Source organism: Aulonocara stuartgranti, assembly GCF_965226115.1.
Source record: "Aulonocara stuartgranti genome assembly, chromosome: 4".
Lineage (NCBI taxonomy): Eukaryota > Metazoa > Chordata > Actinopteri > Cichliformes > Cichlidae > Aulonocara > Aulonocara stuartgranti.
In genome coordinates, this window is record NC_138942.1 from 27599059 (window position 1) to 27611546 (window position 12488).

At 41.6% G+C, this 12488-nt stretch overlaps 2 protein-coding genes across 3 annotated transcripts; both read right to left on the bottom strand.

Moving 5' to 3' along the window:
* Positions 1 to 156: 156 nt before the first annotated feature.
* Positions 157 to 4067, bottom strand: spc24 (SPC24 component of NDC80 kinetochore complex). Of its 2 annotated transcripts, none has more exons than XM_082531615.1 (6): positions 3985 to 4067; positions 3317 to 3491; positions 3009 to 3153; positions 2824 to 2928; positions 479 to 555; positions 157 to 377 (listed from the first exon to the last, which is right to left on the bottom strand). In XM_082531615.1, the coding sequence occupies exons 2-6, from the start codon at positions 3480 to 3482 to the stop codon at positions 271 to 273; spliced, it is 600 nt and encodes a 199-aa protein (XP_082387741.1). In that variant the 5' UTR covers positions 3483 to 3491; positions 3985 to 4067; the 3' UTR covers positions 157 to 270. The 2 variants fall into 2 exon arrangements, with proteins under 2 accessions (XP_082387741.1, XP_082387742.1); XM_082531616.1 differs by lacking the exon at positions 3985 to 4067 and adding an exon at positions 3891 to 3966.
* Positions 4068 to 4690: 623 nt separating this feature from the next.
* kri1 (KRI1 homolog) lies at positions 4691 to 11579 on the bottom strand. The gene is made up of 18 exons (XM_082529246.1): positions 11341 to 11579; positions 11127 to 11203; positions 10929 to 11031; positions 10753 to 10855; positions 9846 to 9903; positions 9713 to 9762; positions 9532 to 9634; positions 9359 to 9436; positions 9140 to 9252; positions 8831 to 9059; positions 8555 to 8725; positions 6928 to 7003; positions 6652 to 6767; positions 6391 to 6553; positions 6186 to 6316; positions 5605 to 5669; positions 5427 to 5522; positions 4691 to 5343 (listed from the first exon to the last, which is right to left on the bottom strand). The coding sequence occupies exons 1-18, from the start codon at positions 11423 to 11425 to the stop codon at positions 4854 to 4856; spliced, it is 2307 nt and encodes a 768-aa protein (XP_082385372.1). The 5' UTR covers positions 11426 to 11579; the 3' UTR covers positions 4691 to 4853.
* Between the last annotated feature and the right edge of the window lie 909 nt (positions 11580 to 12488).

A 12488-nucleotide genomic window follows, 5' to 3' on the forward strand; every position in this document is an offset into this window, starting at 1 on the left:
ATCTCTAAAGACATTTAGAAAAGCTGTAGATGACACTCTACAGCGACATCTAGTGACCGTCAAACCACTCAGTCTCATCCCATCCTCATTACTGAAACACATTAGACTGAGGGCACCCCGACCAACATTTTAGGCACTAAACAAAAAAGGCACAAATCCAAGGGTGTGACAATTTTAATTTTTAAAAACATGAGAACAGAACACGCACTTCCACAGACAAACAAAAATAACACACTCAACACCTCTGACTACTTCACATCCGTCCTTCGGCTACCACTCGGTGCTGACGAAGCCCCAAAGCTGGTCGCTTACATCAATGCGAGAGCGCGAGGTGGTGTCGATGTTGATGGGGGTTGCCAGGTCTGCACCATAGTGCACTGCAATGTAAGGAAAGAAGCTGATGGTCTGAAGCCACATCAACACCAAACTTCAAGTAGAGAGAAGATGGTACACTAAAAATGAGAAAACATGACTGTACCTCCTTTTAAAATGTTCGCCGGGGTGTCATATTCCCACTTGATCTTGGTTATTAGGTAGTAGACCTGAGCCACGTATCTGTTTAAAAAAAAAAGAGAGAAAAGAAACAAGAATAAACAGAATTCACAAACAGTCAGTGCTTCAGATCATCTCTGATTACATGCCTGCACAGTGCAGCGTTTAAAGCTCTTTACAGATATGATAGACATGTAGACAGACATGTTGCCTTTTCTATTTTAACAGGAAGTACCATAAAAGGGTTAGAATATAAAAACAAAAGGAAGTACCGATACCATAAAAAAAAACAAAAAAACAATTGATTAAAAAAAAAAAACAAAACCATCAAGATCTGGTCATAGTGGTAATTATTCAAACTCACAACATTGTTTAAAAAGCATATAAAAAGTGAAATACTCGAGGTGGGAATAATCAGATACAATAATATTGAGATTTTTAACATTCTGGATCTGCTGATTATTGCAGTACCTTACATTGTGATTTAGCACCTTTTTCAACTGCAAATGATGTGCTCAAAGTTCAACTTTGTCAGTTTTATCCAATGCGATAAAACTGAAGTTCTCTCCCTTCAGTTATTTTTTGCTGAAAGATGATATTATCAAACATACCAACACTGACACTCAAACCTGCCATTAGACAGCATCAGTCTGCAATCAGTCTGATACTGAATGGGGTCAAGCTGGCAATTACATGCAATCTATTTCTGATAATACACCAATTAATTGTAATACAACTTCAAAAATCACTGTTGCTGTCTACATAGACAAATTCACATTTAACAAAAATTGATATTTAATTATTGCAGTGAGCAATCTGTATTTAGAAATCAGATAGTTATCTGCAAACCTTCAACAATCTCTCTGAGTGACTGCGGTCAGTCCAAGTCAGAGTGCAACTGTTTGGAGAAAGGTTGCCCCCTATCAGGTGAACCGTGCAATCGCAACTCAGTCACCACAAGTTGCAGAATGCGAAAAAAAATCAATAGGAAGTCACCGACATAGACGTAAGAACACTGCTGTTGTGTGACTCAGCCATTAGATTGCTCTGAAATAGGAGGTAGCTTTGCCAAGCTAAGTGTAACCAGTGTTGATTTAATGCAAGTTTGCTCAGCCAACATTATACCAGGTGGTGCATGAGATGAGCTCTCTTATTTGTCATACTCCCTGACTATTTTAATTTATTATTTATTAAAATGTTCTTTGTAAAGCCTTAATTCAATAGCTGATATAAGCATATTCAAACTTTGATCATTCATATCCAGTATGCATAATAAGAAATGCTGTTTACTCCAGAGCTGTCAAAAGCCCGGGCAACATTAAAAGGCAACCGTTTGGAGAAGCATAGCAGTTACAAAAACAGCCAACTGGAAGTGCAGGTTTGCAGCAAATTCAGAGGAAAGATTTCCACAAACACCCACAGGCAACAAACTCACTTCCTCTTCCATTTAACTTTATCAAAACTTTGATTATTGTCATAACTGATTATTTGTTAATCCTGACTGTCAAGATGTGTCTTCATTGCATTAAATATTTGACAGTAAAGTGATTTTTTTTAAATCACCTTTAATGGTTGAATATTGTAATGCTAAATAAAAAGGTAAACAGAAATTATTTTTGCAGAGGTCTGTGCACATCTCTGGCAACTACAGGCATGCCTGCTGCTTTTTTTCCTCTCTGTGATATTTATAGGGCAATGCTGATGCTAGAATGCAACAACAAAACAAAAAAAACCCCTGATGTTCACACTTTGCTCTATGTGCAGCCTGTTAGGCATGCACAGCACAGTGAGATTGTGACATAAAGCTGGTGTGTCAGGCAAGATGAATTTTATGATCATGTTTTTGCTGTTTGGGGTGATCTCTGCTCGTGAAAAACAATGATTTACTTAGCTACCTCAGCAACTAAGGTCAAAGAAACACATGCTCACAGTTCTAATCTCATGCTTGCTTATGCATTAATGTGACTTTTTTTGGAATGACTGCATAACTGAACCACCACTACCATCCATCTGTGCAAGTCAAACACACATTAAAAAGTGAACTTTCCAGACCATGAGAACCATTTCTGAGAATTCAATAACTTAAACATGACTTAAGAACCATCTCACATCCATCCTGATAAAAAAGTTGAAAGAATTTAAAGAAAAATCCCAGAATTAAAAAATATCCAGATTGTCTTCACTGTTCACACTGAATGTTGTTGTAACATGTAAAGTTGAGAGCATCTGCACTTTTACTGTTGATGCACAACTGCACACACATATATTCTTAGACTTGTCTAAATCTTATTTGAGATGAAACCCTTCTTTAACTAACTGTACCACACTCACACTGCTGAAGGGATGACCTCGGTGGTGTCTTCTTCGACTTCACTCTGAAGAATCTCGAGCTCATTTTCAGCGTTTCTCAGACTTTCCAACTCTTTTTGAAGAAACCTGGAGGAGGGTTCAGGATAAAATGGACTTGTTTTATAGCCGTTTTTCTTCACGACAAACACACCTATAAAAAAGGATACTGTAATTCTGAGTCAGTGATCTGGCTCTTCGCTGTGCACTGCCTCAGCTGCTCCTCCAAGCTCTCCAGCTCCTTCTCCCTTCGCATCTTCTCCTGTTCCATGTCCAACAGCCTCTGACCTGCATTCTCTTCAATCTGAGCCAAATCTGAGGATGGAGGACAGCGACACACAGAGGGAATACAATGAAGTTTTTCTGACACAGACAGTTTACACGAGTGCCACAAAATTTCACAGCCTTCCCTTTGGATTCATGTGCCCATGAAAATGCACACGATGGTGTAAAAGGAACAAACGGGCTGTTTGCTTACCTTTTAAAATCTGTGTGACAATCTTCGCTGTTTCTGTGTGTTGATCAAAAAGAGCCTGATGCTCATCTTTCAGTCCTTTCAGTTTGTCAGGCTGACTGCTGTTGATGAATCCCACCAAAGCCTCCCCAGTCTCCTCCAAGTCTTGAAATTTATGACCTTGAGCCATAGCGGGCAGCTAGAAAGCAAAGAAGATACTACATTAAAGTGAAAACATGTCGGCTAATGCTGTGAAAGAGTTTATGAAGACTCATTAAGCTTCAGGGGTAAACATGCAACTGTGAGAAACACCCAGATGAGTTAGTCTGACTGTGTAATAACACAAAGTAAAGTTTGAGTATCTTGATAATTCCGTTTAACAAGGGGAGGCGATTATTTTCGCTCTTGGACATACGTTCCTGTTACAAACTGTACGTTAAAAAGTTTAGAAAACATTAGTTTCCATTTTAAGCGCTATAGGTGAAATTTTAAGGCCCATAAAGACTTGTTTACGTTTACGAATCAAAGCTTCCTTTGAACGGTAGTTGCGTATCAAGCTAGCATGCTCTAAAAATGCTAACAAACACAGTACGAGTACCCAACAATATCCTCCAGGGTATGTCAATCAAGTAACAACAGGGCTATGGAAGGAAGAAGCATGTTTTGAGGTCAAATTAGAACAGCAAACATACCGACTAGCACTCCTCCAGGATTCAAATTCATCCGCTGAGCGCGCCGCTTCTTTTCTTCTTCGTTGGTAGTAGCCTGACTTTCAGACCGGCCTTAAGCTCATACCGCCCCCTAATGTACACCAGTCAAATGACAAAACATGTGAGGACTACTTGACTTTACAGAAATTCCTGTTGTAATTTTACTTTAAATTTCCCACTTTAAGTGATTTTAACACGCTGGTTAATCATTTAACATTGCAGATGTCGACCTCTTAAAACAGCTTTGCATGAGGAATTGAATAAGGTACAAGTTTTGTGTATTGATACACTTTCAACCCTGTTCCCCCTTGTTATTTTTCCAACTATAGTTGGAAATGTTTTTTTCCCCAACCACTCGCTTTTGAAACTGGCCAAAACAAAAGATACAACCCACTCAATACAGCAAATTGATTTTGCAGTTATAAGACAGGCCGACCAGCAGGCTGTTTTGAGCACAGAGCTATGATGCACTTCTAAGAGCCCCCGTGGATGACATTTAAAACAAACCACAATGCCATTGGGGTTTCAGAAATTAGCAAGTCATGCAGGTTCTCAGGGGTCCAGTACATCAATGAGCTGCTGCCAGATCTGAGTCATAAATGCCTGACATACAAAAACCACCCACACCTAAACATAAGCGGGCACAAATGACTCCAACCAATGCAAGATTACACAACAGAACTGGATCTTCAGGTTTTCATAGCTACCATTTAATACACATTTTATTTACATTATACAGTCAAAAGGGTCAATGTGAAGAAGTGAAACATTTGGAAAATTTGCCATTTTTCTCCGTGCTGTATTTCACACCATGATTATGAAGGATTGTATCTGAAACAGTGGCAGAGCTGTCACTCTTTTTTCTGCTTCTCCTTCTTCTCCTGAGCTTTTCGTTTTTGTCTGCCGAGTTGTCTGAAGTACAGTCTCTTGGGGTTCAGGCCATAGGCCTTCAGTCTCTGCCTACTGAACTCCCGGCCGCCTATCTTCACCCCGATTCTTCCTGAGAGGATACGACCACCTGAATGCTTGTGCTTCTTCTTAGACCATTTCGGTCTCGCAGTCCCACTTTTCACTTCTTCTGGTTTAGCTGCTGACACCGCCTCCTCTGTAATCTGGGGTTCTCCTTTATGTTTCTTCTTCTTGGGAATCAGAATCTCCTCCTCGTCCTCAATGGCATCCCCGGCCTCCTGAAGAGCCTGAACAAGAGTCTGTTCTGTAGATTCCACAGGGGGTACTGCACTACCATCCTCTGCTTCTGTGTTTTGCTTCTCAGCGTTCTTCAGACGATCTCTTCGCTTCTTGCCCACCTTTGTCTTGGCCTCAATCACATCTTCATCGCCTCTGTAGGGTAAATTAACATAGTCACATATTGATAAAATGATTGGAACACATTCATTAATACAGTAGATCAATATGTTACTCACTCCAGATACACAGAGTTAAGGATTTCTCTCTTCTTCCTGTCATTCTGAGCCTTGATTTTATAGTTCTTCAGATCGCTCAGCTCTTCCTTTTCAGACCTGTCAAAACAAAGAAGAAAAGTTGAACAAAAGACATCAGATAAAGGGACGAAACGCTTAAAAGAAGACAGAACCAGCGTACCTGAACATGCACGTCTTCCTCAGAGAGCACCAGCGGTTCAGCTCCTTGTCATTAGCCTTTATAATCTGCGGAGAGGAAGCAGCCTCATTAGTTCAAATCAATTTTTGGATAATTTTGCATTTGCTGCCACTTCATCAAATCCCTGTGTGGTCTGCTCAGAGAGAAGATTAAGCTGAGATCATTCCCTGGTCAGAGCTCTCCCCAGAAGGAAGCAATACCAGATCAATCTAGCCAAGGCTCATCACCGCAGAACAATTCACCTACAGCCTAAACACCGTCTCCCGCACATGCTCTGCAGCTTTGAACTCTTCTATATGCTGGTGCATGTGGGAACAGAACAGAGTTGGGTGTCATGTGCCCGGACTCATGCATGGCCAGATCAAATAATGAGAGCAAATGAGATTATCACTACATGGCTACTGCAACACATCCATGACATCATTAAGAGCCAATATGGAGGCTACAAGAAGACTGAAACACTGAGGACACAGCTAAGTGAGCTGACTTCAGCTTAATGTGGTAATCATCATTAACCTGCCACTGCGCAAAAATGAAAAGCCTGCAAGTGCAACCTCTCTCACCTCATCTGTGGTCAGGCCAAAGTCATTGGGCACCACCTGCCTGTAGCGAAACCTGCACGGGAGGTCATCGATGATGTCCTCGTAGTCCAGCTTGTAGTACTCGTCCAAGTACTGCTCGAAGCTCTTCTCCTCTGAAACGACAGCGCTCCATTAGACAACATCCACGCTGTGTTAGAGAGCACGTGCGAGCTTTAACGGCACTTACGAGGATCAAACACAGGTTTGTTCTTGGTGATGACCTCTGCAAAGTGAGACTTCTTTTTTTTCTTGCCCATTTGAGGCAGATCCTCCTTCTTCATCATCTTCCTCTCCTTTTTCTTCTTCTTCTTGGAAACTGTTTGCCGACTGGGGTCATAGTCTGCATCCATCTGCAGAAACAGGTTTAAACAAAGATCTTTTAGTGAGAGAGACTGTTGATCAGGACAATCAGCATCAGACAACTGATCAGTAAGGAGCATAAGCTCACATTAAAGTCTTGATCCTCGCAGTAGGGTTCAGCAGCACTGTACTCCTCTCCATCATACTCCTCGCCATAGTCCTCCTCGCGTTCCTCTCCGGTCCAAGTGTCCCAGTTCCAGTGCTCTGTCACACACAGGAGGTTGTGTTCAGACATTTATGCAAAAAATAAACTGAGCGCCACAATCACATCAACTTTCTACTCATGACTCAGTGCAACCCACAAATGTGTATTTAGCACATGTTAGCTTCAATCTGATTAAAACTGGCTTCTCAGTTAGCTCACCCTCCAGCTCATCATCGTCCTCAAACTGAGGCTTCTCATCCTCCTCCTCTCCATAGTATTCATCGCCAAAGAATTTCTGCAAACACAAACTGCCGGTGAAGTTAAACGAGACTTTCAGTTCCTCCTTCGACCTCCTGGTTTAAATGCTGGAGCAGAGAAATCTGCCAAACGCAACGCAGCTGTGTGAACCGCCGGAGGCCGGCCATCGTTAAGGTCAACGCCGACAGCTGTTGCTTTGCTGCTCCTGCTCTGGATGTGAAGCTTTATCCATATTACAATCATAGCAGGTAGCTTGTTTACGCCACTCTTCCCCCCCTTTCTCTCTCTACGACTGAAAAAAAAAAAAAATACATTTTCCATAAATGAGTCCAAATTTTGGGTTATAATCCTTCTGTTTAATCTCTCAAGTCTCAGATCAACCCTAACAAGATTTCAGAAATTTCTCCCCCAAAAAAGATTTTTTTCAAATGTTATATGACATCAAGTTGTTTCATTGTTATCTTGTTACTTATCACTGGAATATAAAACCAGAAGTCCTCTAAATGTGGGTAGCAGTAAATTTTCATACTTTCCTTTGTGATCCACAATCATGCCACTGATTGTTTGGCTCCTCCCAACAGAGTATATGTGGGTTTTATCTCCTCAGTGTGTGTTTGTGTAGCAGGATTTATGGTGCCGCAAATGTGTTTTCCTTACATCAAGTCCTGGTAAGTTTTACAGCAGATTCTAATAATTTCTTCTCAAGTCACCGCATGCCTTGGCACGTCCGTACCTCTCTGAAGGTTTAACCCTGCACACTCGCACTAGATCAGTGTGTTGTACTGAGCAAATGCTCCCAGCTGTCCCTACATCCCGATTAAAACACAGGTGAATTTGCCCTCTCCAACACCAAACATTAAAAACTGACATAAAAGAATTTTTTTACAATTCTTTTGCTTTATAAAAAAATAAGCTAAATTCTGGCATGTTTATTTTACATTTTTTTTTTTTTTTGTTGATTAACGTGTTCTATCCTAATGCTTTATCATTGCAGTGTGAAGCACCTTTTTTTTAGCTTTAGCAGCTAATACTATTCACTCTACGATTACATCGTGGTAAAACGTTATGCATATAAAAAAGCAGCATCCTCACCAAATAAATACGAACAATTGTTGTTGTTCACTGGTGTAAAGCCTGAAGTTTGTTTGGCTGATTAGCTTATGTACTTGTACAGGATAAAGGTTAAATCTAACCTTTTTTTTTTAGCTAGTTGTCATGATAAAAGCTAAAAAGCCTGGGATTACAGAGAACCACACCTTGGACTATCTGCATGTGCCACAGTAAACTCCACAGAGACTCTCAGTTTTCATACATTCAACATGGCAGCAGATGGCCCGCCCCTCCCTGAGCCTGGTTCTGCCAGATATTTCTTCCTGTTAAAAGGGAGTTTTTCTTCCCCACTGTCAACAAGTGCTTCCTCATATGAGATCATCTGATTGTCGGGGTTTTGTCTGTATTACTGCATTGCTAGCTTTACCTAACAATATAAAGAACCTCCAGACAGCTATTGTTGTGATATTTGGGGATATATAAATAAAGTGTGTGTGTGTGTGTGTGTGTGTGTGTGTGTGTGTGTGTGTACACTGACCTGCATGAGCTGGTCGTGCTGTTTTGGATCGAAGTCTCCGTCGAGGTCGGCTTGATCGAAAGCGAGCTGCTCGTTCCCCGTCAGCTCCTGGAGCTTCTTCAGCTTCTCCATAATCTCTTTCCTCTTCAGGTTCTTCAACTGCTTCAGCTGCTCCTGCTTCTGTTCTTTCTCCTGAAGTAAATTTTAGGAAAGGGGTCAAATATTGACAAACGAATAAAGGATCAACTTGGATTCCTGTGGGTTTTTTTCCCCTTCCTTCTCCTACATGATCCACACCTTTTGCTTCCTTTCTTTAATTTCCTCCCTTTTGCGTTTCCTGCGGTCGTCCTTGGTGCGCACAGAGGTGGCGATGTTTCGGGGGTAGGTCTTGACCTCTTGAGAATCGGGCTCTTCAAAGCGGAAGTTGTAGCTCCTCTCAAAGTTCTCCTGGCGCTCTAAGAAAGTCTCCCCCTCCTCCTCCGAATCCTCCACGTCATCCTGGACCACCTCATCGTAGGTTGGGATCCTGCATGTGGCCCATTGTTAAAGCTGGCAGTGTTTCTTCACTTCACGAGTAAGACATAAACCAACTGGTCCTCCACATACCGTTCATCATCATCATCATCGTCATCTAGGTAGCCCTTGTTTAGCACGTAATCCCTCAGGAAACGCTCCTTTTCATCCAGCTCTGGGTCATTCCAGTAGTCTTTTAAATATTTCTATATCAACACAAACCATTTATAACCAGTCAGTTAAACACAAACATCTTTCTCAACCAAAATGTAACTTCCTGAAGTCTCTCCAGCCTTTTTTACACACACTCACCATGTCCTTCACCTCCTCTGCACCCTCGAGTTCTCCCTGGCCTTTCAGCCACTCCACATAATCTGCCTCTTCTTTATCCTACGAGCATCCACAGATAAGTTTAACCTGACCTGAAAATCATCTGTAAATGACGCCAATTTAAAGATGAAGAGCACCAGGTATCAGCTTCTGACCTTCTCCTCCTGTGTTTTGATCCTCTTGGTCAGCAGCTGGGATGCTCTGTCTGCTTCACCAGCTTCATCATCGTCATCGCTGTCCTGGATGAACTTCCGGAAGCTGCAGAGAGAGATTTCGACTTCAGTAAGAAGCCTTTGAGTGCGAGAGCAGGACAGCACGAGGTGTCTCTTAACTTACCTTTCCTTCAGCTCCTTCTGCTCCTGCATGTAGCTGGGAGAGGCGGCTCTCTTTGAAGGAAAACAGAGGTGATGAATGAAAGCATCAGTTTGTTCATTCCTAAGGAGACATATTAGTGAAGAACTTTGCCTACCTCTTTTCTCTTGACAGCCTCCTCATCATCGCTGTCGTCGTCATCATCTTCATATTTGCTGCAAAACAAGAACAAGACGTGTTACAGGCAGAGAATTAAACAGGAAACACATGAAGGAGGAAAACACCAAATGCTTCCTGACCCACTAAGCAGCAAATCAGGGACTAGCTTTCTTTGGCATCTTACAAGATCTGTGTAATTAATTATAAATACACTTGCTGGCCAATACATTAGGCACACCTGTTCAACAACTAATCGCGCAATCACATGGCAGGAAGTCAGTGCACTTAGACATATTGACCATAGTCAAGACAACCTGCTGAAGCTCAAACGAAGCATCAGAATCAGGGAAGATTGTAATTCAAGTGACTCTGAAGATGTGAAAGTTTCTTCAACATGACAATGAATTTGCCGCACTCAGATGGCTTCCATTCATAGGATCTCAATCCAATGGAGCATGTTTGGGATGTGGTGTTTCACTTCATGGATGTGGGGCTAACCAATCTGAACCAAATGTTTAATGCTGTCATGTCAGTATGAACCAAAACCTCTGATGATTGTTGTTGAATTGATGCTACAAAGAATTAAGGCAGTCCAGAAGGCAAACAAGGGTGAAAGCAGGTGTAACTAATTAAGTGAGTGTATGATTGTATATGAGTGTATATTGCATCCCTACCATGTCATTTTGTGACACTTCCCAACCAGAACACCTCAACCTTTTCAGCATTAAGTAAAATATTTTTCATATCAGACACCATATCCATCAATACCCATATTGATGTGTCAATATCAGACAGTAATAGCGGCTTACCAGCACATTAGTCAGGCTCTAATTTGGTACTACCTGTATATCCCTGATTGATGTAGTCTCACGCTATTTGATGCAGTTAAACAGACTTTCACTCACCCTTCCCTTTCCAGGATGATTTTTCTTTCATAGTCTTTAAGATACATGGGCTTTACTGCTTTCTCCTTCGAGGTGGAAGGTTTTGCATCACTGCTGGATGCGCCTGAAAGCAACAGGTAAGTCACTTCACTGCATGAAGATTATTACTAACCATCACAACAATACCCAACAATCACCTTCTGAGTAGAACTTAGCATCTCTCTCATAGATCTTTGGGTCCTTCTTCTTCAGCAGCGACAGAGTCCTATAAAAATCCCTCTCAACACCAGGGTCCAGCTCCTGAAGGTGAGAAAATCACACACACACAGTTATGTATAGAAGCACCTCATTGATAAGGAGTGGAAGCAAAAGAAAAGTTAGAGATGCTAACTGACCACTTCACTGTCATCGGAGCTGGACTCTGAAGACCCCGAGTCACTCTCATCTTCTCGGTCTCCGTAGCGATCCTTCACTGCACAAACACAGCGTGAACGCAGAGATTATAATAGCGACTTTCACATTTCCCTGGAGAAAACAACTACTTTTAAAGCTAGCAATACTTCCCCACGTTGGGATGCTAACACGCTGCTTAGCTAGTGACACACTTACGTCTCTGCAGCTCTTCTTTCTGTCGATACTTCTCATATTTCTGCGCGAACTGAGAATTAATCTTCAGCTCCGACTTGCCCGACATGTTTTCACAGAAAAAAGTCCCCTGTAGTTTAAATCTCACAAGTAAACACAGCCAAGAGAAGTAATCCAGGTCGCTCACAGAAGCATGGTAACGCTGGAACACGTGGTTTCCGGTGTACGATTCGTGCGTTACGTCGATTGGCCGGCAGGGAGCGCGCGACTACCAGTTTGATGAGTTGAAGCCCAAAATCCTCGCGCTTCCTGTAACTGTAACGCCAAGTATCATGAGTTTGTGACTTTTTTTCTGTCCTGAAAAATCTGAATAAATTGCGCAATAAATTTAAATGACCATTTTCACTGCCAGTGCTTCTTTTTTTGTTATTTTAAATTGTAACAAAGTTTCGTATATGAAGCAACAAATTGCACTCATTTACAAATGTTTATCCCCTTAAAAGATCTTTGCACGAACTAGTTGAATTAATTTAATTTTATCCATATTTGTACATTATGTCAGCCAGGGGCGATTCTAGGATCAGAGTTTTGGGGGTGCTGGGCACCCAGGGAGCTGCCCAGCCAGGCAAGATAAACTTTACTCGTCACGATGAGACTTCTTCCCTGTCTCTGTCAGTCCCTGCATCCTCCCTGTCCTCATCGTCTGTTGTCTTCTTCTCCGTTATCATCCATCATAATTTTACCATCTCTGTGCAAGTCTGCAAATTTCTTGATTAAATCATAAGATTCTTAAATTCATCAAGTCTCTCTGTGCCTGGGTCCTCGTCACAAAACATGACATCACTGTTTTGTACATTTTAACACAATTTAATCCCCACATTTGTGAAAGAAAAGCAAAACACTTTTTTTAAGTCTGTAACAAAACCATCAAATCTGATAAAGGTTATTTAAATCAGGACAGTGGCAACAACAGTAGGCTAAAACAATTTTAAGTTTTAGATTTTAAATAGGCTGCATAATTTTCAATGGGAGCAACAGGACGGTCAGCTAGAAAGAAACATGGTGTGACTCCTACCTAACTACATAAAGAGTAACTGAGGATTAAATGCAGCTAATATGTCCTGTTTTAAGTCAGGCACTTACACCTCCGCTCCGCTGCATCTCAGCCAGCC

What these genes read in the sequence shown, in the direction of transcription:
- kri1 (XM_082529246.1), bottom strand. Translation starts at nt 11,425, where the DNA reads ATGTCGGGCAAGTCGGAGCTGAAGATTAATTCTCAGTTCGCGCAGAAA. An exon ending in TTAAAGAAAGGAAGCAAAAG is followed by an intron (nt 8,726 to 8,830) that starts GTGTGGATCATG and finishes AATTTACTTCAG; the next exon opens with GAGAAAGAACAGAAGCAGGA. An exon ending in TTGGCCTGACCACAGATGAG is followed by an intron (nt 5,670 to 6,185) that starts GTGAGAGAGGTT and finishes TCCTCTCCGCAG; the next exon opens with ATTATAAAGGCTAATGACAA.
- spc24 (XM_082531615.1), bottom strand. Translation starts at nt 3,482, where the DNA reads ATGGCTCAAGGTCATAAATTTCAAGACTTGGAGGAGACTGGGGAGGCT. An exon ending in TGTCACACAGATTTTAAAAG is followed by an intron (nt 3,154 to 3,316) that starts GTAAGCAAACAG and finishes CTCCATCCTCAG; the next exon opens with ATTTGGCTCAGATTGAAGAG. An exon ending in GAGGTCATCCCTTCAGCAGT is followed by an intron (nt 556 to 2,823) that starts GTGAGTGTGGTA and finishes TTTTTTAAACAG; the next exon opens with ATACGTGGCTCAGGTCTACT.